The sequence below is a fragment of the Phoxinus phoxinus genome, assembly GCF_949152265.1.
Source record: "Phoxinus phoxinus genome assembly, chromosome: 21".
Lineage (NCBI taxonomy): Eukaryota > Metazoa > Chordata > Actinopteri > Cypriniformes > Leuciscidae > Phoxinus > Phoxinus phoxinus.
In genome coordinates, this window is record NC_136896.1 from 31,663,304 (window position 1) to 31,690,273 (window position 26,970).

At 45.7% G+C, this 26,970-nt stretch overlaps 1 protein-coding gene across 6 annotated transcripts in view; it reads right to left on the reverse strand.

The window, feature by feature from the left end:
• myocd (myocardin) overlaps positions 1-26,970 on the reverse strand; it is a 91,394-nt gene that overhangs the window by 12,212 nt on the left and 52,212 nt on the right. For 4 of the 6 annotated variants that reach the window (XM_079594908.1, XM_079594907.1, XM_079594904.1 and 1 more), the window contains exons 5-10: positions 19,435-19,587; positions 9,293-9,420; positions 3,927-4,022; positions 3,590-3,849; positions 1,187-1,349; positions 194-904 (exon numbers count right to left, since the gene is read on the reverse strand). In XM_079594908.1, the coding sequence (XP_079451034.1) occupies positions 194-904; positions 1,187-1,349; positions 3,590-3,849; positions 3,927-4,022; positions 9,293-9,420; positions 19,435-19,587 (1,511 nt within the window). The remainder of the gene's footprint in view (positions 1-193; positions 905-1,186; positions 1,350-3,589; positions 3,850-3,926; positions 4,023-9,292; positions 9,421-19,434; positions 19,588-26,970) is intronic. The other 2 variants (XM_079594906.1, XM_079594905.1) reach the window with 2 other exon arrangements.

Sequence of the window (26,970 nt, forward strand, 5' to 3'; positions counted from 1 at the left end):
CTGTGATTAGAGCTTAAAACACGGGCCAAGTGCTTTGCATTTATGTTGGTTTTGAAAAACTTTTATACTATTTTCAACAAGAGATTAAATTTCATGACTCTAGGATGACTTGAGGGTGAGTAAATCATGGGGTAATTTTCATTTTTGGGTGAACTGTCCCTTTAATGAACAGGTGTGTGTGAGATGGACGCACCTGCATGTTGCGAGCGGGTCGGTGCGAGTCTCTCAGCAGGAACGGTTGGACAGGCGACTCGGGCTGAGGACTGGACGAGGGTTTAGTGACGGTAGACTCCGGAGGAGAGCACTGAGGACTCATGAAGGCGGAGAGACTCGGGTCGCAGTGACCCACACACACTCCGTTCCCCTGCTCCGAGGACAGCGGGCAGCTGGAGGACACGTGCTCCTGCTTCACCGACACGCCGTAGCCCTGCTGGACCTGACCCGGAGGCTCCATGATCACGGGACACTCGCGGCTCCTCTTGTGGAGCTCAAAGCGCAGCTCCTCCACCTGCCTCTGCTCCTGCTGGAGCTTCCAGCGCAACTCCTCGATCACCTTCTGCTTCTCCACCAGCATCTTGTCCTTCTCCGCGTCCGGGCCGAGGGGTGGAGACGACAGCGTGCCGTCGCTGAAGCTGTCGGGCAACGAGAGGTCCGAGGAGGCCGGGGAGATGGGAGGCGAGGAGCCGCTGCTACAGAACGGGTAGAGGCCGGGCCCGTGGGACGCCGGGGACTGATAGGAGGATCCGCTGGGAGTCACGGGGAACGGGCCGGTGCTGATGTCCCCGGAGCCCGATGGAGAAGCACAGCTGGAGTCTTTAAAGGGACGCAGGCGCTCGATGAGAGACGTTTTGGTGCCGGAGACGGGGAGGCCTCGTATGCGCAGTTGCTGTCGCAGTTCGGACACCTGAAGACACAGAAGACAAGAGTTTCAGGCCTTAGAAGAAGACGCGCTTTTTTGATTTAAAGGGGACATATCATGATTTTTCTGCGTTTAAGTGCTATAATCGGGCCCCCGGAGCATCTACCAACCCAGAAAACGTGAAAAGTGACTGTTTTGGTGAGCCTTTCTCTTTACAAAGTTTCGTACCATTCCGATGAAGAAAAAAATCTTAAACAAAACAAAAGTAAAACATTTTGGTCAAAAATGAGCGAAGAGCACATATAAGCTTTGGGTCATCATCAGTACCTTCAGGTCGTCCAGGTTGTTGGGCAGCGGCGCGGGACTGATGGAGTTGATAGAGTTAATGGAGTTGATGGAGGACGGACTGCAGTAGTTGCTCTTCACTGGAGACGACGAGCAGCTGCTACTGCCTGCTGACGCACATGAGGCCTGCTGCTCAGCGGACGACCTGACACACACACACACACAAGTGAGAATGCTGGAACAACTCTTGTCAGTAAATAAAAAAACACCAGTTTTTACTGAAAAGTGCCTATAATAATGTTGTAATAAATGGCCATAACTTGCTTTACATGTGGACAAAATTTCATTGGAAATCTATAACATCCAAGTATAACTTTCAGTACAACATATGGAATGTCACTGGGGTGGCTCCAGCCTGAGAAGCCGTACCGTAGAAGAATACACATATGGGATCACCGCAGGGATCACTAAATACGGACCCAGCCTAGTACAGGTTGACAAGCATACGAGTGCTAGGCCTGGCGAACGAATGGGACAGAGAAAGACCAGCCGGGGTCGTGCCGGGGTCTCAGGATCACGTGAGCTAGCCGGGCCGAATTCTAGGCATGTATGCAGGTCCCCTACCCTCTTGATGGAGGCCAATGCAACCAGGAGTACTGTCTTTGAAGACATAATTTTTAACTCTGCTGACTGCAAAGGCTCAAAAGGTGGTCTCTGAAGAGTCGAAAGGACCAGAGACGACATCCCATCGATTTGGTATCGAGAGTGGGCTAGGAGGATTTAGTCTCCACACCCCCCTCAGGAACCTGATGATCAGGTCGTGCTTTCCCAGCGACTTACCGCAACTGCATCGTGATGTGCGGCGATAGCGGCACCATACACTTTAAGGGTGGAGGGAGACAGCTTTCGCTCCAACCCTTCTTACAGGAAGGAAAGCACAACTCTGATCCTGGTGAGAATAACACCACTCAACGAACAGGTTTCACTTAAACGCATAGAGGCGCCTCGTAGAAGGGGCTCTAGCGGAATTGATGGTGTCAACTGCAGCCTGGGGTAGATCACCTAGAATCTCCGCGTCCCGTCCAGGGACCAGGCATGGAGTTTCCAGAGGTCTGGACGCGGGTGCCATAGGGTGCTCCGTCTCTGAGAGAGCAGGTCCTTCCTCAGAGGAATGGGCCACGGAGGGGCTGTCGCGAGGAGCACTAGTCCAGGGAAACGGGTCCGGTTGGGCCAATATGGCGCAACGAGCAAGACCTGCTCCTCGTCCTCTCTGACCTTACACAGGATCTGTGCAAGAAGGCTCACTGGGGGAAACGGATATATTCGTAGGCCCCGGGGCCAGCTGTGTGCCAGTGCATCTGTGCCGAGGGTTCTGTCAGTCAGGGAGAAGAACAACTGGCAATGTGATGTGTCCGGGGGGAGGCAAAAAGATCTACCTGTGCACCCCCGAAGTGCCTCCACATCAGCTGGACCACCTGGGGATGGAGTCGCCACTCTCCCGGAAGCGTAAGCTGTCGTGAGAGCTGGTCGACAGCACGGGTGAGCAGGCCCAGAATGTGAGTGGCACGAAGCGACCTCAGATGCTTCTGACTCCAGAGGAGGAGATGCGGGCGAGTTGTTTAATGCGGCGGGAGCGTAGACCAGAACACAGCCACTGCTGCTCGCTGGCGATAGAAAACGTCGTACACCGCCAAGCGCGCCCTCTAGGGACCCAGAGGTTTCAGAAATTGCTCTTTCAATTAAGTTTCCTTTATAGGACACAATGATTGGAGTGTGTACATGATGGAGTTTATCCAGTGGTGTGTGTGTTCTGACAGCTATCTGAACGGCGTTTGGACTCACTTGTGCTGGTTGATGTGGTAGCTGAAGCTGGTCTGCGAGTGTGTCTGCGAGTGTGTCTGCGAGTGTGTCTGCGAGTGTGTCTGTGAGTGTGTCTGCGAGTGTGTCTGCGAGTGTGTCTGCGAGTGTGTCTGCGAGTGTGTCTGCGAGTGTGTCTGCGAGTGTGTGTGTTCTGACAGCTATCTGAACGGCGTTTGGACTCACCTGTGGTGGTTGATGTGGTAGCTGAAGCTGGTCTGCGAGTGTGTCTGCGAGTGTGTGTGCGAGTGTGTCTGCGAGTGTGTCTGCGAGTGTGTCTGCGAGTGTGTCTGCGAGTGTGTGTGTTCTGACAGCTATCTGAACGGCGTTTGGACTCACCTGTGCTGGTTGATGTGGTAGCTGAAGCTGGTCTGCGAGCGTGTCTGCGAGCGTGTCTGCGAGCGTGTCTGCGAGCGTGTCTGCGAGCGTGTCTGCGAGCGTGTCTGCGAGCGTGTCTGCGAGCGTGTCTGCGAGCGTGTCTGCGAGCGTGTCTGCGAGCGTGTCTGCGAGCGTGTCTGCGAGCGTGTCTGCGAGCGTGTCTGCGAGCGTGTGTGTTCTGACAGCTATCTGAACGGCGTTTGGACTCACCTGTGCTGGTTGATGTGGTAGCTGAAGCTGGTCTGCGAGTGTGTCTGCGAGTGTGTGTGCTTCTGCTGGCTGAGGATCTGCAGCTGGAGGAAGAGCTGCTGTTGCTGGAGCAGACGAGCGTACGCCGAGTCCATCTGAGCCGGAGGAGAGCGCTCGGCCTTCTGGTCCGGTGGGATGTACTGGTGGTACTTCAGCTTCTTCACTTTAGGCTTGATGTCTTTGGGTTTCTTGTGGCGGTTCTTCTCCGACACTTTGGACTGCTGTGCACATAAGAACAGAGCATGAGCAGATATCAGATGTACAGTGAGCTGAGTATCTGATGAGGAGTTGAGTTTACCTTGACCATGGCTTGAACTGGGATCGGTGTTGTTCCCTGGCCGTCGCTCATGTTCTCCTCTGGGGTTTGAGCGCCGCCGTCTTTGCTCTGAGGGCCCTTAATAATACATTGTTATACCGTTAAATGAGGATTAATGATTGATTGATATCAACCCTGTAAAGCCTGACATATAATATTAATACTAGTCAGAAAAAGCTTATTTTTTTTCCATTTTCTTTTTAATGGAACAGTTTATTGAACCTTTAGACAAAAAAAATCATGTGTTTTTTGTTAAGAATCATATTTGATCCATCAGGCATTTATGGCCAATAGTCTGCTGCGAATATAGAGGAAAAACAGCTTTCAGTTGCTATTTCTAGATATAATAATCAACACTCAAATAACAAATTGGATGCAAAACGTCAACTGCATATAAGGCAGTTTTTGCATTAACTTCTAAATCTAATTATATGTTTAACTCCAATTCCTTTAGATATTTTTAACATACATTATTTTAAACATCAAGCTGTGGAAACTGAATGTTTGCCTGATGTAAATTATATGATATTTTGTCTCATAAGCTGTTTTATTGACGTCTTTCCGCCTTTGAAACACTGAGCGATTACACGAGTTATGATTACTTTCAGTAAGTTGTACTGTATCTTTAAAGAGCGAATTGAATTGTCAAAGATTACACTTAGTTTCTTATCGAACGCAACAAAACGTGATTATTGGTGGTTAATGGTGGTGTTTAGGCTACAACAATCGTGTACACATACGACACACGGAAATTTGCAGGACGAATGCGTGTAGGCCAACACACCTCAAATAACCTTTTAATCAAATGTCAAGGAAGAAAAGTTAGTTTTGTGACAAAGTAAAGTGGTCAACCTTCCCGTCTCTCTCTTGAATCCACACTGAGTGAGTTAAACTGCAGTTCCTCCACTGGCCACCAGAGGCTGCAGAAGAGACTCAACCCCATAGACCCGCATGTTAACACGCCCAACTCTACAGAAGAACACACGTTTACAGTCTGATGACTAGACTGAAACTATCCATCAGATGACAGAGGGACTGCATGCGTTTTAGAGAGCGTATCAAATATGAATCAGAAGTCTTAAAGGGTTAAACAAATATAAATAATGTCTTCTGTTAAACATTTCTGCAAAGGTCAATCCTTGGAGTTTCCATAAGTTGGTACGCGGGTGACATTGTTTATAAGATTTATGTATATTTCCCAAGTACTTTGCATTTAATAAATGCCACACATGAGGTGATAATTATTAAACATGTACATAATTTACAGCTTTCACAAGCCGCAGCGCTAAAGTAAATATTCCGCACACGCTTTTACTCCGTGTGTTTGTAGCAACAGTGATGATGATGCCAGGCACATACAGCGGGTCGTTTATCACCACCAGAGAACGGGCAATCATTCTAACATTCACAAACACTGATCTCCGGCTCCGAGTCAGAGCTGTCGGACGACGCTGAGCAGAGCCTGCAGTTCCCTGGACCACCACAGGGGGCAGCGGAGCTCACCACCCGAGCCTCTACACGCGGGGGAGTGTCATTCCACTTCTCTAACTGGAGTTAGTGTGTTAGTTAAAGAAATTGCTTGTTAAGGACTACAACAAGCGGCTGGTAGTGACATCACCAACCCTAAAATTTACATAAACTCCGCCCCCTGACCGCGATTTATAGATCAAGACAGAATATGCTAATCAATGACTAGCTAATAACATTAAACATCATTGTCTGACTCCGATCTGAACATAAAAGCCAAAAAGTTTTTTACATTTTCAGTGCGTGTGTGTGTGTGTGCGTGAGGTAATCGAAGCTGCTAAGGACACAAGCTCTTGAAGCTCCGCCCCCTGTGCCGGGAGCAGCAGATCATTTGCATTTAAAGGGACAGAGACAAAACGGTGTGTTTTTGCAAACCCTCAAAAAGTGACTTTAACATGCGATATAAAAATATCTGTGGGATATCTTGAGCTAAAACTTCACACACACACTCTGGGGACATCAGAGATTTACATCTTGTGAGAAGGGCATTTTACACGAGTGTGTGTGTGTGACTCAAGTGTTCAGTGTCAGTGTGTGTAAGTGACTCAAGTGTTCAGTGTGAGTGTGTGTAAGTGACTCACGTGTTCAGTGTGAGTGTGTGTAAGTGACTCACGTGTTCAGTGTGAGTGTGTGTAAGTGACTCACGTGTTCAGTGTGAGTGTGTGTAAGTGACTCACGTGTTCAGTGCGAGTGTGTGTAAGTGACTCACGTGTTCAGTGCGAGTGTGTGTAAGTGACTCACGTGTTCAGTGCGAGTGTGTGTAAGTGACTCACGTGTTCAGTGTGAGTGTGTGTAAGTGACTCACGTGTTCGGTGCGAGTGTGTGTAAGTGACTCAAGTGTTCAGTGTGAGTGTGTGTAAGTGACTCACGTGTTCAGTGTGAGTGTGTGTAAGTGACTCACGTGTTCAGTGTGAGTGTGTGTAAGTGACTCAAGTGTTCAGTGTGAGTGTGTGTAACTGACTCAGGTGTTCAGTGTGAGTGTGTGTAAGTGACTCACGTGTTCAGTGCGAGTGTGTGTAAGTGACTCACGTGTTCGGTGCGAGTGTGTGTAAGTGACTCACGTGTTCGGTGCGAGTGTGTGTAAGTGACTCACGTGTTCAGTGTGAGTGTGTGTAAGTGACTCACGTGTTCGGTGTGAGTGTGTGTAAGTGACTCACGTGTTCGGTGTGAGTGTGTGTAAGTGACTCACGTGTTCAGTGCGAGTGTGTTTAAGTGACTCAGGTGTTCGGTGCGAGTGTGTGTAAGTGACTCACGTGTTCGGTGCGAGTGTGTGTAAGTGACTCACGTGTTCAGTGTGAGTGTGTGTAAGTGACTCACGTGTTCAGTGTGAGTGTGTGTAAGTGACTCAGGTGTTCAGTGTGAGTGTGTGTAAGTGACTCACGTGTTCAGTGTGAGTGTGTGTAAGTGACTCAGGTGTTCAGTGTGAGCGTGTGTAAGTGACTCACGTGTTCAGTGTGAGTGTGTGTAAGTGACTCACGTGTTCAGTGTGAGCGTGTGTAAGTGACTCACGTGTTCAGTGTGAGTGTGTGTAAGTGACTCACGTGTTCAGTGTGAGTGTGTGTAAGTGACTCACGTGTTCAGTGTGAGTGTGTGTAAGTGACTCACGTGTTCAGTGTGAGTGTGTGTAAGTGACTCACGTGTTCAGTGTGAGTGTGTGTAAGTGACTCACGTGTTCAGTGTGAGTGTGTGTAAGTGACTCACGTGTTCAGTGTGAGTGTGTGTAAGTGACTCAGGTGTTCAGTGTGAGTGTGTGTAAGTGACTCACGTGTTCAGTGTGAGTGTGTGTAAGTGACTCACGTGTTCAGTGTGAGCGTGTGTAAGTGACTCACGTGTTCAGTGTGAGTGTGTGTAAGTGACTCACGTGTTCAGTGTGAGCGTGTGTAAGTGACTCACGTGTTCAGTGTGAGTGTGTGTAAGTGACTCACGTGTTCAGTGTGAGTGTGTGTAAGTGACTCACGTGTTCAGTGTGAGTGTGTGTAAGTGACTCAGGTGTTCAGTGTGAGTGTGTGTAAGTGACTCACGTGTTCAGTGTGAGTGTGTGTAAGTGACTCACGTGTTCAGTGTGAGTGTGTGTAAGTGACTCACGTGTTCAGTGTGAGTGTGTGTGTAAGTGACTCACGTGTTCAGTGTGAGTGTGTGTAAGTGACTCAAGTGTTCAGTGTGAGTGTGTGTAAGTGACTCACGTGTTCAGTGCGAGTGTGTGTAAGTGACTCAGGTGTTCGCTGCGAGTGTGTGTAAGTGACTCACGTGTTCAGTGTGAGTGTGTGTAAGTGACTCAGGTGTTCAGTGTGAGTGTGTGTAAGTGACTCACGTGTTCGGTGCGAGTGTGTGTAAGTGACTCACGTGTTCAGTGTGAGTGTGTGTAAGTGACTCACGTGTTCAGTACCAGTGTGTGTAAGTGACTCAGGTGTTCGCTGCGAGTGTGTGTAAGTGACTCACGTGTTCAGTGTGAGTGTGTGTAAGTGACTCACGTGTTCGGTGCGAGTGTGTGTAAGTGACTCACGTGTTCAGTGTGAGTGTGTGTAAGTGACTCACGTGTTCAGTGTCAGTGTGTGTAAGTGACTCAGGTGTTCAGTGTGAGTGTGTGTAAGTGACTCACGTGTTCAGTGTGAGCGTGTGTAAGTGACTCACGTGTTCAGTGTGAGTGTGTGTAAGTGACTCACGTGTTCAGTGTGAGCGTGTGTAAGTGACTCACGTGTTCAGTGTGAGTGTGTGTAAGTGACTCAGGTGTTCAGTGTGAGTGTGTGTAAGTGACTCACGTGTTCAGTGTGAGTGTGTGTAAGTGACTCACGTGTTCAGTGTGAGTGTGTGTAAGTGACTCACGTGTTCAGTGTCAGTGTGTGTAAGTGACTCAGGTGTTCAGTGTGAGTGTGTGTAAGTGACTCACGTGTTCAGTGTCAGTGTGTGTAAGTGACTCAGGTGTTCAGTGTGAGTGTGTGTAAGTGACTCACGTGTTCAGTGTGAGTGTGTGTAAGCGACTCACGTGTTCAGTGTGAGTGTGTGTAAGTGACTCACGTGTTCGGTGTGAGAGTGTGTAAGTGACTCACGTGTTCAGTGTGAGTGTGTGTAAGTGACTCACGTGTTCAGTGTGAGTGTGTGTAAGTGACTCAGGTGTTCAGTGTGAGTGTGTGTAAGTGACTCACGTGTTCAGTGTGAGTGTGTGTAAGTGACTCACGTGTTCAGTGTGAGTGTGTGTAAGTGACTCACGTGTTCAGTGTGAGTGTGTGTAAGTGACTCACGTGTTCAGTGTGAGTGTGTGTAAGTGACTCACGTGTTCGGTGTGCGTGTAAGTGACTCACGTGTTCAGTGTGAGTGTGTGTAAGTGACTCACGTGTTCGGTGTGCGTGTGTGTGTAAGTGACTCACGTGTTCAGTGTGAGTGTGTGTAAGTGACTCACGTGTTCAGTGTGAGTGTGTGTAAGTGACTCACGTGTTCGGTGTGCGTGTGTGTGTAAGTGACTCACGTGTTCAGTGTGAGTGTGTGTAAGTGACTCACGTGTTCAGTGTGAGTGTGTGTAAGTGACTCACGTGTTCAGTGTGAGTGTGTGTAAGTGACTCACGTGTTCAGTGTGAGTGTGTGTAAGTGACTCACGTGTTCGGTGTGAGTGTGTGTAAGTGACTCACGTGTTCAGTGTGAGTGTGTGTAAGTGACTCACGTGTTCGGTGTGAGTGTGTGTGTAAGTGACTCACGTGTTCGGTGTGAGAGTGTGTGTAAGTGACTCACGTGTTCAGTGTGAGTGTGTGTAAGTGACTCACGTGTTCGGTGTGAGAGTGTGTGTAAGTGACTCACGTGTTCGGTGTGAGTGTGTGTAAGTGACTCACGTGTTCGGTGTGAGTGTGTGTTGGCGAGCTCTTGTTCTCTGAGAGTGACTCTGGAGAAAGACTCTCGCTGCTGCTCTCCTCCTCAAACACATACGAGTCCTCGGGTCTCGGGAGCTTCCCATGGGAACCTGAGAGAAGAGGGACAGTGAGATACGGGACACACACACACACAAGGATAACAGATCAATCTAACCCTATTAGAGACTAACAGAGATGAGATGAGACAGTGTGTGTGTGTGTGTGTGTGTGTGTCTGACACACACATCGGGGTTCAGCTGAGACGATGGACATCTAAACGCCTGCAGTGTTTGAGTACAAGCCTCTGAATCTGTGTAAATATTTGAGTAAAAGTCTGTTTGCGTCTGATGTGTGTGTGCTACTGTTGAACACTCTTACTTACACAGTCATGCGGTGTGTGTGTGTGTGTGTGTGTGATGGGCAGGTTCAGGGGTCGGGTTAGTGTGTGTGTGTGCTACTGTTGAACACCCTTACTTACACCTCTGCACGAGTGTGTGTGTGTGTGTGTGTGTGTGTGTGTGTGTGTGTGTGTGTGTGTGTGTGTGTGTGAAAAAAAACATTTCCATTACTCATTAGCAATAAAATGTCCATAAAAAACAAACAAACAAGTTCTTTCATTCATTTACTTTTATCTTCTAAACGACTAAATAAACAATTCATAAAAACCGTATATATCTGGAAATATTAATGCACAATATTAATGGTAAGTATAAAAGCGTCTCAATGATACAAAAATAACAGGTTCAAAAGAAACGTTTTGGAACATTATGAAAACTATATTTCAGAATATATGACAGAATATTTCTGTCCGCTGAATGTGACAATAACAATAACACTGGTTCAAAAGTAACATTTTCATAACTTTATGTGAACATTATCAACAGGTTCTTCTGCATATCTGTGCACACACACACACACACACACACACACACACTGTGTTGAGGAGAATGTGTCTTCAGATGTGAGAGATTCCTCAGAATCCGCTGAACAAACACACTTGATGTCGGAGTGTGTGTTTACTACGCGCTCAGCCGTGTGTGTTCTCCTCAGATCACATGTCTCAGACACACTGATGTAAACACTGGCATGTTCCCGCAGCGGTGTGTAAACGCAGAGCATGAGGTCGCGGACGGCGGTGTATATGAACAAACAGCAGCTGTGTTTAGATCCACGCGCTCAGAGATCAAGTGAACGTCCAGGTTTCTGTGTTTGACTCGCTGTGAGTTATGCGTCTCCACACACACACTACCTCAGCAGACGAGACGCTGCACTTCAGATTAAAACTGCCTTTATACAGTCAAATCATCAATATAGTCAGACCTTCAACATCTCACATTATCAGTTTATTCTATAGTTTATAAAATGGTGATAAAATATGAGCAGAACTCAGTTGATATCTGACAGGTTTTGTCCATCCTTCTGTTAGACTGTCTCTCTCTCTCTCACACACACACACACACACACACACACAGGTTTTATCCATCCTTCTGTTAGACTGTCTCACTCTCACACACACACACACACACACACACACACACACACACACACACACACACACACACACACACACACACACACACACACACACACACACACACACACACACACACACACACACACACACACACACACACACACACACACACACACAGGTTTTGTCCGTCCTTCTGTTAGACTGTCTCACACACACACACAGGTTTTGTCCATCCTTCTGTTAGACTGTCTCACACACACACACACACACACACACACACACACACACACACACACAGGTTTTGTCTGTCCTTCTGTTAGACTCTCACACACACACACACACAGGTTTTGTCCGTCCTTCTGTTAGACTGTCTCACACACACACACACACACACACACACACACACACACACACACACACACACACACACACACACACACTGTATCACACATGAATTATGTTGAATATCTGTCAGCTGTTAAATTTCACTACACAATTAGATAATACCAGTTTAGCTCAACCAGCAGAACATGACCAGCTCAACGTGTCCCGATCAGTTCTGCTCACACATTTGTATAAATGTTACTGTAAACTGAAGAATTATTGGGTATAATATGTCACAGTTTACTGTATTCTGCTCTCCTCACTTACAGAAATGAACTATAACTACAATATCACAGATGATATCTGGTGTGAATAATGTTTGGTGGGACTGTAGCTGAAGATTGCATATGCGTGTCGTAATCTGCTTTTATTAGAGAACTTTGAATAAAGTCTCTGTTCAAATGTGCATTAAAATGAAGCTCTGATGATTCACTGATGCACCCACAGCTGTTTCCATCCACAGTTGAGAAGTTAACTTGGAATAGTGCATAAAACATGGGGATGGAAACACAGCTGGTGCGGAAAGAGTTAAACATGTTGAGGTCAACTTTCTACACTGTGACTGAAAGAAAACAATAATACAAATTATTATTGTTACTAATACTATTATTATACATATTGTATTTATTCTCATATTCTCTTCTATGTCTATAAATAAAATAATAATGGCATTGCACAGATGTGTGTTTTCTTCACACACACGGAGATAGAATCAGCTGCTCACTGGGCCTCGTCACAATATCACACACCGTCCAACATCAACAAGTGGAGGAAATAACTCTCACACACACACACTAGTGAGTGTGACGTGTGTGTGTGTGTGTGTGTGTGTGTGTGTGTGTGTGTGTGTGTGTGTGTGTGCCCAGCAGAGAACCTGATTGAAAGCAGTCCCTGCACTGCAGCCGGCAGCTCAGATATCAGATCTGTTCAGATCAGAAGACAATTTGAGTGTGTGTGTGTGTGTGTGTGTGTGTGTGTGTGTGTGTGTGTGTGTGTGTGTGTGTGTGTGTGTGTGTGTGTGTGTGTGTGTGAGAGAGTGAGAGAGTGAGTGAGTGAGTGAGTGAGTGAGTGAGTGAGTGAGTGAGTGAGTGAGTGAGTGAGTGAGTGAGTGAGTGAGTGAGTGAGTGAGTGAGTGAGTGAGTGAGAGTGAGTGAGTGAGTGAGTGATCGAGTGAGTGAGAGTGAGTGAGTGAGTGAGTGAGAGTGAGTGAGTGATCGAGTGAGTGAGTGTGTGTGAGTGAGTGAGTGTGTGTGAGTGAGTGAGAGTGAGTGAGTGAGTGAGAGTGAGTGAGTGAGTGAGTGAGTGAGTGAGTGAGTGAGTGAGTGAGTGAGTGAGTGATCGAGTGAGTGAGAGTGAGTGAGTGAGTGAGTGAGTGAGTGAGTGAGTGAGAGTGAGTGAGTGAGTGAGTGAGAGTGAGTGAGTGAGTGAGTGATCGAGTGAGTGAGTGTGTGTGTGCGCTCTTTGATACCAATCTTTCATTTGAAAGTCATGTGTCTAGTATCTGTAAAACCGCTTTCTTCCATCTTAAAAATATATATAAATTACGTCATATGCTCTCAATAAATAATGCGGAACAATTAATTCATGTGTTCATGAGCTCAAGGCTAGATTATTGTAATGCTCTACTGGGTGGTTGCCCTGCACGCTTAACAAACAAACTACAGCTAGTTCAAAACGCAGCCGCTCGAGTTCTTACTAGAACTAGGAAGTATGACCATATTAGCCCCGTTCTGTCAACACTGCATTGGCTGCCTATTAAGCATCGTATACATGTTAAAATATTGCTGATCACTTACAAAGCACTAAATGGTTTATCTCCGCAGTTCTTGAGCGAGCTCTTAACGCATTATAGTCCTTCACGTCTACTGCCATCTCACAACTCCGGCCAGTTAATAATACCTAGAATATCAGAATCGACTGCTGGCGGTAGATCCTTTTCCTATTTAGCACCAAAACTCTGGAACAGTCTTCCTACCATTGTCCGGGAAGCAGACACACTCTGTCAGTTCAAATCTAGATTAAAGACACATCTCTTCGGCCTAGCATACACATAACACATTATAGACTTCTATAACTCAATGTTAGGTTGCATAGATTAGGTCAGCCGGAACTGGGAACACTTCCCATAAATCCTGATGTACTCGTTACATCATAAGAAGGATGGCGTCTACGCTAATTTTAGTGTCTTTGTTTATCCCGAGGTTTTCCCGCAGTCTGCCGGATCCAGATCTGATGAAGGACCAGCGCCAGGACACGTTGTCACCGCAGTGCTGAAGTGTCCACTAGCCTCTCCCTGTGGTGGACCTGCGCCCGGACCTGTCCACAACTCATCCTGAAGTGCAGCCTCATCCGCCCTGTGAACGCCTCATAACACGACAGCCATCGGCACTGATCCTCAACAACTCGTCTCCACACCGGCGTGATGACTCCGACTTCCAACCAGGTGACACTGGATACATCCTCTAAATGTTCTGATCCAATCTGACCTGTAATGCTGCCTGGATCATAATCTTTCTGAGAACTGAGCAACTGAGTCTGGGTTCTCCCGAGGTTTTTTCTCCATTCTGTCACTGATGGAGTTTTGGATCTTGCCACTGTTGCCTTGCTTGGTTGGAGACCATAGGCGGAGGGTGAACTAACTCCAGGGTTAGGCTAAGATGTGCGCTTCCCCTTGATGCATTTAAATAGATTTCCTACCACCTATAACCATGTAGTTTTAACCAACGTGTCGCTTAGCAACAACTTAAACGTCACAGTATAAACGCTCCCGTTAACTCATCTGTTATTAACGCGACTATACGTTTACAAACTGTCAATTTTAGCAAAAAAGCAAGCAGTGTGCCTGGCTGGCAGCCAATATAAATAAACATTCCCTTACCTAATGCAGCAAAATCCTGCGTTTAGACCTGGCATCATATGCGTTGATGATGTCCTCGTTGTTTAGTTTTGTGGTTATGTCACTCTCAATATGCAGCAGACTCAAGGATGAAAGTCTCTCCTGGCCCATTGTTGAACGCATCCAATTCTTTACGCGTCGCACAGCTGAAAAAGATCTCTCGCATGTTGCGGTCCCCACCGGTAATGTTAGAGCCAACTTGAAAAGTTTTTCGAAGTTTGGATAAAATCCAGTCGAAAGTGCCTCCTTAACGAAGTTAGGAGATGTGTGACGTGAGTTCAGTTTCAGTAAGTTCATCTCAGTACATGCCAATTTAGGGTTGATAGAGAGGGTGGTCGCGTATTTATTTAAAAGAAAATGCGCGCCTTCTGGGTCACATTTTAGCACTGCATCCACACTCTTTGCTATTCCCATGGTCTGGGTGGAAAACCGGGACTGACACTCACCCAACAGGGTATCCAAAACAGGAAAATAGAGCTGTTGTTGACTTGTGACAACAGATGAATCCAACGTAGCAGTTCTTTTCACAGTTCGCTTATGTGTGCGATCGCGTTCATCTTCACTGACTGAAATGTCAAGTGAATTACAGAATGCTTCAATCTCCATCCATATTTCGTCCCACTTTTCTCAAGGCCGTTTACTGTAGACTCCATGACACTTGAGGCCTGAGATGGTGTCGTGTCTTTCTTTTGTAGTGCCTTGTGCGCAACATGGATCATACTGAAAACATGGTAAAACACCAAAAGACACACACAGAACGTGGCCTTCTTGAGATGGCTTAAGAGACCGGATGCCTCAACAAACCTACGATAAGGGGGAACAGAGAGCTCGGAAAGAGTGGAGAGCAGGGCTCTTATTGAAGTCTTGACAGCTGCTATGTTTTTCCATCGACACGCCCATCTCGTGTCGCTGAGTGCTGTCAGTTCGGCTTTAACCCCGAGCTCCTTTTGGTGCTGTTGGTATGCATGGTGTGTGCCTGGTTGTGAGAAAAACACATACAGACTCTCGAGGATGTGAAAAAACGAAGATTCGGTACGATTTACCTTGCATGCATCGACCAACACCAAATTCAACTTGTGGGCCATACAGTGAATGTACACCGCAGATGGATGGTCTTGACGGAGTTTCTGCTGAACTCCGTTTACGTGACCGGACATGACAGCCGCTCCGTCATAACTTTGTGCAACAATGGGTAAGGTGTAGATTCCACACGCATCCAGAAAGTGCTTTATGTGTCCATAAATTCCAGTAGCATCAACTCTTTCAGAACAGTCAACAAATCCTTGAAATCGTACTCGGTTACTAACGTAACCTCGGTTCTCTCTAGAGAGAGGAACGAGTACTGCGTTGTCGTAGCAACGCATTGGGGAAAATCCTTTTCCACGAGAATACTGAAGCAAAAAATTATCCTTAATTTTGTATCAATGTAAAGCGCATTGCCACAGCATACAGACCTAGGCGAGACAGCTCGCGCGCCTATTGGCTGCTGTGCGGCAAATGCTTAAGCCAATCGAGCGAGCCCTTGAGTGACGTCACACCCAATGAGGGCGCTTCGCGCCCTCCTGCGTCACGTCCCGCCGAAACGGGCGTGGCTTAGGGCTATATATTTCGCTCACAGGCTTATGAACTCTGATTTTTAAAGCGAAACAACCAGAGCGCATACACGGCAAGAAACGCAGTACTCGTTCCTCTCTCTAGAGAGAACCGAGGTTACGTTAGTAACCGAGTACGTTCTCTTACGAGAGATACTCTCGTACTGCGTTGTCGTAGCAACGCATTGGGGAACACCCTGTAAGACGCCGTGTATGCAGTGATCCGACACCATAGACCCAGAGCACTGAGCTGGGGATCATATTGTACAAAATCACCTGTAGGACTCACAGAGAATCCTGAAAGAGGTGGGTTCTAACCACCATCTCTCACAAAATTGACTGCACATAGCAGATCAGCACAAAATTGACTGCACTCAGCAGTTCAGCATAACAATGCCACAAAACGGCGACTGAAAATCTCAGTCTAATACAAACACGGTTAATTAAACCGATAATATCCTGGCCTGTAAGGCGGGTACCTCGAGGTTGTAAAACCTGATAAATGTAGACGGTGAGGCCCAGCCTGCCGCCATACAAATATCCTGTAAGGCAATCCCACTCGACCAAGCCCACGAAGAAGCCATACTTCTCGTGGAGTGCGCCCTAACACCCAAAGGGCACTGAATGCCCTTGGATGCGTACGCAAGAGCTATAGCGTCCACTATCCATCTGGATAGAGTGCAGCACCATCTTAGCTCGCCGTCCAGCGGAGGGCGGGCATAAGTGGGCCGCGATAGGCTCTTCGACCGGCGGGAGGGAAAGGTAGCCTCTGTTCTTAGCGTCGTCAACTTCGGAGAACGCTAAGGAAACAGATGACCTCGTCTCTCGCGACCTCCTCGTGAAGCTCAGGAAGGAAGGGGGCGGGCTTAGACGCAGGTGTAGACTTTTCCCCGGACAGAAAATAGCCATCCAACCGGTTGTGGGCGGGCTGCTCGGGCGAAACCCACTCAAGGCCAAGGCTCGCCGTGGCTTGAGTGAGCACGCGCATGAGCTCCGCCTCGATGCTCGCTCTCTTTCCTTTGGTCGCGGGAGCGGGGGGCGCGAGGTCCGCAGAGCTCGCCCAATCCTCGCTGCCGGACGCCAAAACAGAGCACGAGTCCTCATCTCTCAGCATGGCGTCGATCTCGACGATGTCGTCGACGTAAGCGGCGGCAATCTGCGGTCGCTGTCCGTCGGGGATCAATGCTGATGAAGCCGGGGAAATAGTTCGCGGGCGCACCGGCGAACTTTGGCGGCTAGGAGATGGTTCAGGGTTCCGCTGTGCACAACGCTTTTTACGGCGCGGCACAACAGCGGAAAACACGGGCTCCTGGAAAGACGCCAGGCGAGTCCGCGGAGTCGCCAAAGGCAGAAGTTCACAGTGATGGCAGCCGCCATCCGCAAGAGCGATAGCCGCATGTTCCTCACCCAGGCAGGAAGCGCAAATAACATGGCGGTCCCCGTCGCTGAGTGTGGCTCGGCACGAGCCGCAGGAAGGCATTTTCGGAGAAGACGCGCTTCAGATACAGGAAAAAGTGTGAGTCGCGCCGGCGAACTCACAAACACTCAATAAGGAGGTAAAAGGATATAAGCGCCGGAACGCGCAGCTGGAAGGCGAAGAAGGCAGCGGTGCCAGCGGCTTCACGTCCTCTCCTGCTGAAGTGCTCTCTCGACGGCGCAGCTTCTTCCTCGGATCAGCGATGAGGTGTCTTCGCTGAAGGATTAAAAATCAGAGTTCATAAGCCTGTGAGCGAAATATATAGCCCTAAGCCACGCCCGTTTCGGCGGGACGTGACGCAGGAGGGCGCGAAGCGCCCTCATTGGGTGTGACGTCACTCAAGGGCTCGCTCGATTGGCTTAAGCATTTGCCGCACAGCAGCCAATAGGCGTGCGAGCTGTCTCGCCTAGGTCTGTATGCTGTGGCAATGCGCTTTACATTGATACAAAATTAAGGATAATTTTTTGCTTCAGTATTCTCGTGGAAAAGGATTTTCCCCAATGCGTTGCTACGACAACGCAGTACGAGAGTATCTCTCGTAAGAGAACTTTCCTTTATCTCAAGCTTCTCTGTGTACCTCACACACACGGCCATTTGTTCCTCTTTAAAACTCTGTGCTTCGTCCACTAGAACAGTAAAAAACTCATTGTTTTCGATGCCGTGGATTATTTTGTTTTTGACTAAACCAGAAGCAATTTCTAAAATTTCATTTTGTGTGTCAGGGCTCGTTAGATTGAACGGGGCCTTTAATCGAGCACAGAAAGCGTCGTCACATCAGCTCCAAAAAGTTCCCACGATTTGCAGAAGTTTCTCTCTCGTCGTGCCCTCTCAGTGCAAGTCCTTGTTTTCCTATATAGAGCAATATGTCAACAATGGATGCTGCATATTCCCTATTGCTCTGCACTGAGGTCCTGTGAGATTCACTTAACTGTGCAGCGATGGAACCAGTAGCTTTGGTTTGCTCAAAGCAGTGCCACTGATCACTGCACTGGCGAAGTGGTGCTCCGTCTGCGTGTTTCTGTAACTTTGCTAATACATTCTTCCAGTCACATACTCCATTTGCAATAAAAGCAGGATCTCTGTATGCACCACTAGAGCTGCACTGAAACAATCTACATGGGAAGCAGAAAATCGCGTCTGCCTCTTTGCTGTATTCAATGAATGAATATGCCTAATAGTAATCGGACGAAAATGACCGGTTCTGCTTACCGAACAATGTTTTTGGGTATTCGGGCAAGTAGGGTTGTGATGGTCCAGTTTCCTTTGTGCCCAAATCCACAGGTGTGCTGCTTTTATTGGTAACACGAACACACTCAAATATCCGTTCACAAGGCCTGATGCAGCCAGACTCACCGGCTGTAATGTTAGATATCAGATATTTCTGACAGTTTTTGTCAGATATTTGCACACTTGAATTGGATGGGTAAGGGCTGTTGTTTAGATCGTTGCAGCTCGAAGTCTTTGTCTTGAAATATGTTCTTATGTCCATTATGTCAACTAAATTGGCTGCCAGCTCAAAATTAGCCTGATATCCTAAATCACTTTTTTTTTTCTCTAAAGCACATAAACCCGCATAAACCCTGAGAAAATTTCACTCAAATTGTATATTGCTAGTCTCAAGTCCATGGCCAGGGGGAGCCTAAGCCTTCCCCAGCCTTACACACGCTCCGGCTATGTTGGAGACATTTAATATTCAACAATATTATCCATCTGCCTTACTTAAGGTGGACGATGAAACTGTTTTGTATTATTTTCATGTAATCACCGTGAAGCTGCTTTGATACAATCTGTATTGTAAAAAGCACTATATAAATAAAGGTGACTTGACACACACACAATTATACTTTCCATTAATATTATTAATTAATATTTATTTTTATATTTCCGGTAAACAACGTTTTTGTTGTTAAAACATGTCTATATTGATTTTATTTAGTTTAAATTTTAGTTCGTTTAGAACATGAAACTAAATGACAAAAAGAAAATTTTTGCTAAAATTTAGCAAAATACTAGCTAAAATAAAATAAGTTTATGAATTTTTTATTTTATTTCATTTAACATCTATCTTATTTCAAGTAATGTTAATGTTTTTTTTTAATGGTTTTGGTTTTAGTTAACTATAATAACACAGCTCTAGTAATGTTTAAAAAAGAGTTGAGAACATTATTACACACCAGATAACTTTGAACGAATGTTCTATTAATGTTACCGGAAGAACGTTTGATCATAACTTTGCCAGAACGTTCCGTCGGCTGAGCAGAGGCTTTGTTTATGAACACGGTGTGATAACTGCACTGATACCTGTGACGGCGGATTGTTTATGCGTGGAATGGACCGGGATGATGTTCTTCTCCAGCAGCTCCAGTGGACCGGGTCTGAGAGAGATCTTCTCGTTCAGCTCATCAGCAAACCTGGCTCTCTTCAGTGTGTTCTGACAGTCTTCACCCGCTGGATCTGTGTAACACACACACACATGATGCACAAGCTCTTCACTCAAACACACACACACAATACACAAGCTCTTCACTCAAACACACACAATACACAAGCTCTTCACTCAAACACACACAATACACAAGCTCTTCACTCAAACACACACAAGATACACAAGCTCTTCACTCAAACACACACAATACACAAGCTCTTCACTCAAACACACACAAGATACACAAGCTCTTCATCACACACACACACGATGCACAAGCTCTTCACTCAAACACACACAATACACAAGCTCTTCACTCAAACACACACAATACACAAGCTCTTCACTCAAACACACACATGATACACAAGCTCTTCATCAAACACACACACACATGATGCACAAGCTCTTCATCAAACACACACACACACACGATGCACAAGCTCTTCACTCAAACACACACAATACACAAGCTCTTCACTCAAACACACACAATACACAAGCTCTTCACTCAAACACACACATGATACACAAGCTCTTCATCAAACACACACACACATGATACACAAGCTCTTCATCAAACACACACACACATGATGCACAAGCTCTTCATCAAACACACACACACACATGATACACAAGCTCTTCATCAAACACACACACACATGATGCACAAGCTCTTCATCAAACACACACACACATGATGCACAAGCTCTTCATCAAACACACACACACACATGATGCACAAGGTCTTCATCAAACACACACACGATACACAAGCTCTTCATCAAACACACACACATGATACACAAGGTCTTCATCAAACACACACACACGATACACAAGCTCTTCATCAAACACACACACATGATGCACAAGCTCTTCATCAAACACACACACATGATGCACAAGCTCTTCATCAAACACACACACACACGATGCACAAGCTCTTCATCAAACACACACACATGATACACAAGCTCTTCATCAAACACACACACACACGATGCACAAGCTCTTCATCAAACACACACACATGATACACAAGCTCTTCATCAAACACACACACACATGATACACAAGCTCTTCATCAAACACACACACACGATACACAAGCTCTTCATCAAACACACACACACATGATGCACAAGCTCTTCATCAAACACACACACACATGATACACAAGCTCTTCATCAAACACACACACACATGATGCACAAGCTCTTCATCAAACACACACACACACACGATGCACAAGCTCTTCATCAAACACACACACATGATACACAAGCTCTTCATCAAACACACACACACATGATGCACAAGGTCTTCATCAAACACACACACACACATGATGCACAAGCTCTTCATCAAACACACACACACACATGATGCACAAGCTCTTCATCAAACACACACACACACGATGCACAAGCTCTTCATCAAACACACACACACATGATGCACAAGGTCTTCATCAAACACACACACACACATGATGCACAAGCTCTTCATCAAACACACACACACACATGATACACAAGGTCTTCATCAAACACACACACGATACACAAGCTCTTCATCAAACACACACACACGATACACAAGCTCTTCATCAAACACACACACATGATGCACAAGCTCTTCATCAAACACACACACACACGATGCACAAGCTCTTCATCAAACACACACACATGATACACAAGCTCTTCATCAAACACACACACAAACATGATGCACAAGCTCTTCATCAAACACACACACGATACACAAGCTCTTCATCAAACACACACACATGATGCACAAGCTCTTCATCAAACACACACACACACGATGCACAAGCTCTTCATCAAACACACACACATGATACACAAGCTCTTCATCAAACACACACACACACGATGCACAAGCTCTTCATCAAACACACACACATGATACACAAGCTCTTCATCAAACACACACACACATGATGCACAAGCTCTTCATCAAACACACACACACACGATACACAAGCTCTTCATCAAACACACACACACGATGCACAAGCTCTTCATCAAACACACACACACGATGCACAAGCTCTTCATCAAACACACACACACATGATACACAAGCTCTTCATCAAACACACACACACACGATACACAAGCTCTTCATCAAACACACACACACGATGCACAAGCTCTTCATCAAACACACACACATGATACACAAGCTCTTCATCAAACACACACACACATGATACACAAGCTCTTCATCAAACACACACACACACGATACACAAGCTCTTCATCAAACACACACACACACGATGCACAAGCTCTTCATCAAACACACACACATGATACACAAGCTCTTCATCAAACACACACACACGATGCACAAGCTCTTCATCAAACACACACACACATGATGCACAAGCTCTTCATCAAACACACACACATGATGCACAAGCTCTTCATCAAACACACACACACATGATACACAAGCTCTTCATCAAACACACACACACACGATACACAAGCTCTTAATCAAACACACACACACACGATGCACAAGCTCTTCATCAAACACACACACACATGATACACAAGCTCTTCATCAAACACACACACACACGATACACAAGCTCTTCATCAAACACACACACACATGATGCACAAGCTCTTCATCAAACACACACACACATGATGCACAAGCTCTTCATCAAACACACACACATGATGCACAAGCTCTTCATCAAACACACACACACATGATACACAAGCTCTTCATCAAACACACACACACACGATACACAAGCTCTTAATCAAACACACACACACATGATACACAAGCTCTTCATCAAACACACACACACATGATACACAAGCTCTTCATCAAACACACACACACACGATACACAAGCTCTTCATCAAACACACACACACACGATGCACAAGCTCTTCATCAAACACACACACATGATACACAAGCTCTTCATCAAACACACACACACGATGCACAAGCTCTTCATCAAACACACACACACATGATGCACAAGGTCTTCATCAAACACACACACATGATGCACAAGCTCTTCATCAAACACACACACACATGATACACAAGCTCTTCATCAAACACACACACACACGATACACAAGCTCTTCATCAAACACACACACACACGATGCACAAGCTCTTCATCAAACACACACACACACGATGCACAAGCTCTTCATCAAACACACACACATGATACACAAGCTCTTCATCAAACACACACACACATGATGCACAAGCTCTTCATCAAACACACACACACATGATACACAAGCTCTTCATCAAACACACACACACACATGATGCACAAGCTCTTCATCAAACACACACACACACGATGCACAAGCTCTTCATCAAACACACACACATGATACACAATCTCTTTATCAAACACACACACACATGATGCACAAACTCTTCATCAAACACACACACACGATACACAAGCTCTTCATCAAACACACACACATGATGCACAAGCTCTTCATCAAACACACACACACACAATGCACAAACTCTTCATCAAACACACACACGATGCACAAACTCTTCATCAAACACACACACATGATACACAAGCTCTTCATCAAACACACACACACACGATGCACAAGCTCTTCATCAAACACACACACATGATACACAAGCTCTTCATCAAACACACACACACAATGCACAAACTCTTCATCAAACACACACACACGATACACAAGCTCTTCATCAAACACACACACATGATGCACAAGCTCTTCATCAAACACACACACACACAATGCACAAACTCTTCATCAAACACACACACACAATGCACAAACTCTTCATCAAACACACACACACGATACACAAGCTCTTCATCAAACACACACACATGATACACAAGCTCTTCATCAAACACACACACACACGATACACAAGCTCTTCATCAAACACACACACATGATGCACAAGCTCTTCATCAAACACACACACACACATGATACACAAGCTCTTCATCAAACACACACACACACATGATACACAAGCTCTTCATCAAACACACACACACACACGATACACAAGCTCTTCATCAAACACACACACATGATGCACAAGCTCTTCATCAAACACACACACACACATGATACACAAGCTCTTCATCAAACACACACACACACATGATACACAAGCTCTTCATCAAACACACACACACACACGATACACAAGCTCTTCATCAAACACACACACATGATACACAAGCTCTTCATCAAACACACACACACACGATACACAAGCTCTTCATCAAACACACACACACACATGATACACAAGCTCTTCATCAAACACACACACACACATGATACACAAGCTCTTCATCAAACACACACACACAATGCACAAACTCTTCATCAAACACACACACACGATACACAAGCTCTTCATCAAACACACACACATGATACACAAGCTCTTCATCAAACACACACACACACGATACACAAGCTCTTCATCAAACACACACACATGATGCACAAGCTCTTCATCAAACACACACACACACATGATACACAAGCTCTTCATCAAACACACACACATGATGCACAAGCTCTTCATCAAACACACACACGATGCACAAACTCTTCATCAAACACACACACATGATACACAAGCTCTTCATCAAACACACACACACACGATGCACAAGCTCTTCATCAAACACACACACATGATACACAAGCTCTTCATCAAACACACACACACAATGCACAAACTCTTCATCAAACACACACACACGATACACAAGCTCTTCATCAAACACACACACATGATGCACAAGCTCTTCATCAAACACACACACACACAATGCACAAACTCTTCATCAAACACACACACATGATGCACAAACTCTTCATCAAACACACACACACGATGCACAAGGTCTTCATCAAACACACACACACAATGCACAAACTCTTCATCAAACACACACACACACGATACACAAGCTCTTCATCAAACACACACACATGATACACAAGCTCTTCATCAAACACACACACACACGATACACAAGCTCTTCATCAAACACACACACATGATGCACAAGCTCTTCATCAAACACACACACACGATGCACAAGGTCTTCATCAAACACACACACATGATGCACAAACTCTTCATCAAACACACACACACAATGCACAAACTCTTCATCAAACACACACACACGATACACAAGCTCTTCATCAAACACACACACATGATACACAAGCTCTTCATCAAACACACACACACACGATACACAAGCTCTTCATCAAACACACACACATGATGCACAAGCTCTTCATCAAACACACACACACACATGATACACAAGCTCTTCATCAAACACACACACACACGATACACAAGCTCTTCATCAAACACACACACATGATACACAAGCTCTTCATCAAACACACACACATGATACACAAGCTCTTCATCAAACACACACACACACGATACACAAGCTATTCATCAAACACACACACACACACGATACACAAGCTCTTCATCAAACACACACACATGATGCACAAGCTCTTCATCAAACACACACACACACATGATACACAAGCTCTTCATCAAACACACACACACACGATACACAAGCTCTTCATAAAACACACACACACACACGATGCACAAGCTCTTCATCAAACACACACACGATGCACAAGGTCTTCATCAAACACACACACACGATACACAAGCTCTTCATCAAACACACACACACACAATACACAAGCTCTTCATCAAACACACACACACGCAATACACAAGCTCTTCATCAAACACACACACACACAATACACAAGCTCTTCATCAAACACACACACACACAATACACAAGCTCTTCATCAAACACACACACACGCAATACACAAGCTCTTCATCAAACACACACACACACAATACACAAGCTCTTCATCAAACACACACACACACAATACACAAGCTCTTCATCAAACACACACACACACAATACACAAGCTCTTCATCAAACACACACACGATGCACAAGGTCTTCATCAAACACACACACACACACACGATACACAAGCTCTTCATCAAACACACACACATGATGCACAAGCTCTTCATCAAACACACACACATGATGCACAAGGTCTTCATCAAACACACACACGATGCACAAGCTCTTCATCAAACACACACACACACACGATACACAAGCTCTTCATCAAACACACACACACACGATACACAAGCTCTTCATCAAACACACACACATGATGCACAAGCTCTTCATCAAACACACACACACGATACACAAGCTCTTCATCAAACACACACACATGATGCACAAGCTCTTCATCAAACACACACACACACACGATACACAAGCTCTTCATCAAACACACACACATGATGCACAAGCTCTTCATCAAACACACACACACGATACACAAGCTCTTCATCAAACACACACACACGATACACAAGCTCTTCATCAAACACACACACACGATACACAAGCTCTTCATCAAACACACACACATGATGCACAAGCTCTTCATCAAACACACACACGATGCACAAGCTCTTCATCAAACACACACACACACACATGATGCACAAGCTCTTCATCAAACACACACACGTGATGCACAAGGTCTTCATCAAACACACACACACGATGCACAAGCTCTTCATCAAACACACACACACGATGCACAAGCTCTTCATCAAACACACACACACGATGCACAAGCTCTTCATCAAACACACACACACGATGCACAAGGTCTTCATCAAACACACACACACGATGCACAAGCTCTTCATCAAACACACACACACGATGCACAAGCTCTTCATCAAACACACACACACACACATGATGCACAAGGTCTTCATCAAACACACACACACACACATGATACACAAGCTCTTCATCAAACACACACACATGATACACAAGCTCTTCATCAAACACACACACACGATACACAAGCTCTTCATCAAACACACACACACACGATACACAAGCTCTTCATCAAACACACACACATGATACACAAGCTCTTCATCAAACACACACACACGATACACAAGCTCTTCATCAAACACACACACACACGATACACAAGCTCTTCATCAAACACACACACATGATGCACAAGCTCTTCATCAAACACACACACATGATGCACAAGGTCTTCATCAAACACACACACATGATGCACAAGCTCTTCATCAAACACACACACACACACGATGCACAAGCTCTTCATCAAACACACACACACACGATACACAAGCTCTTCATCAAACACACACACATGATGCACAAGCTCTTCATCAAACACACACACATGATG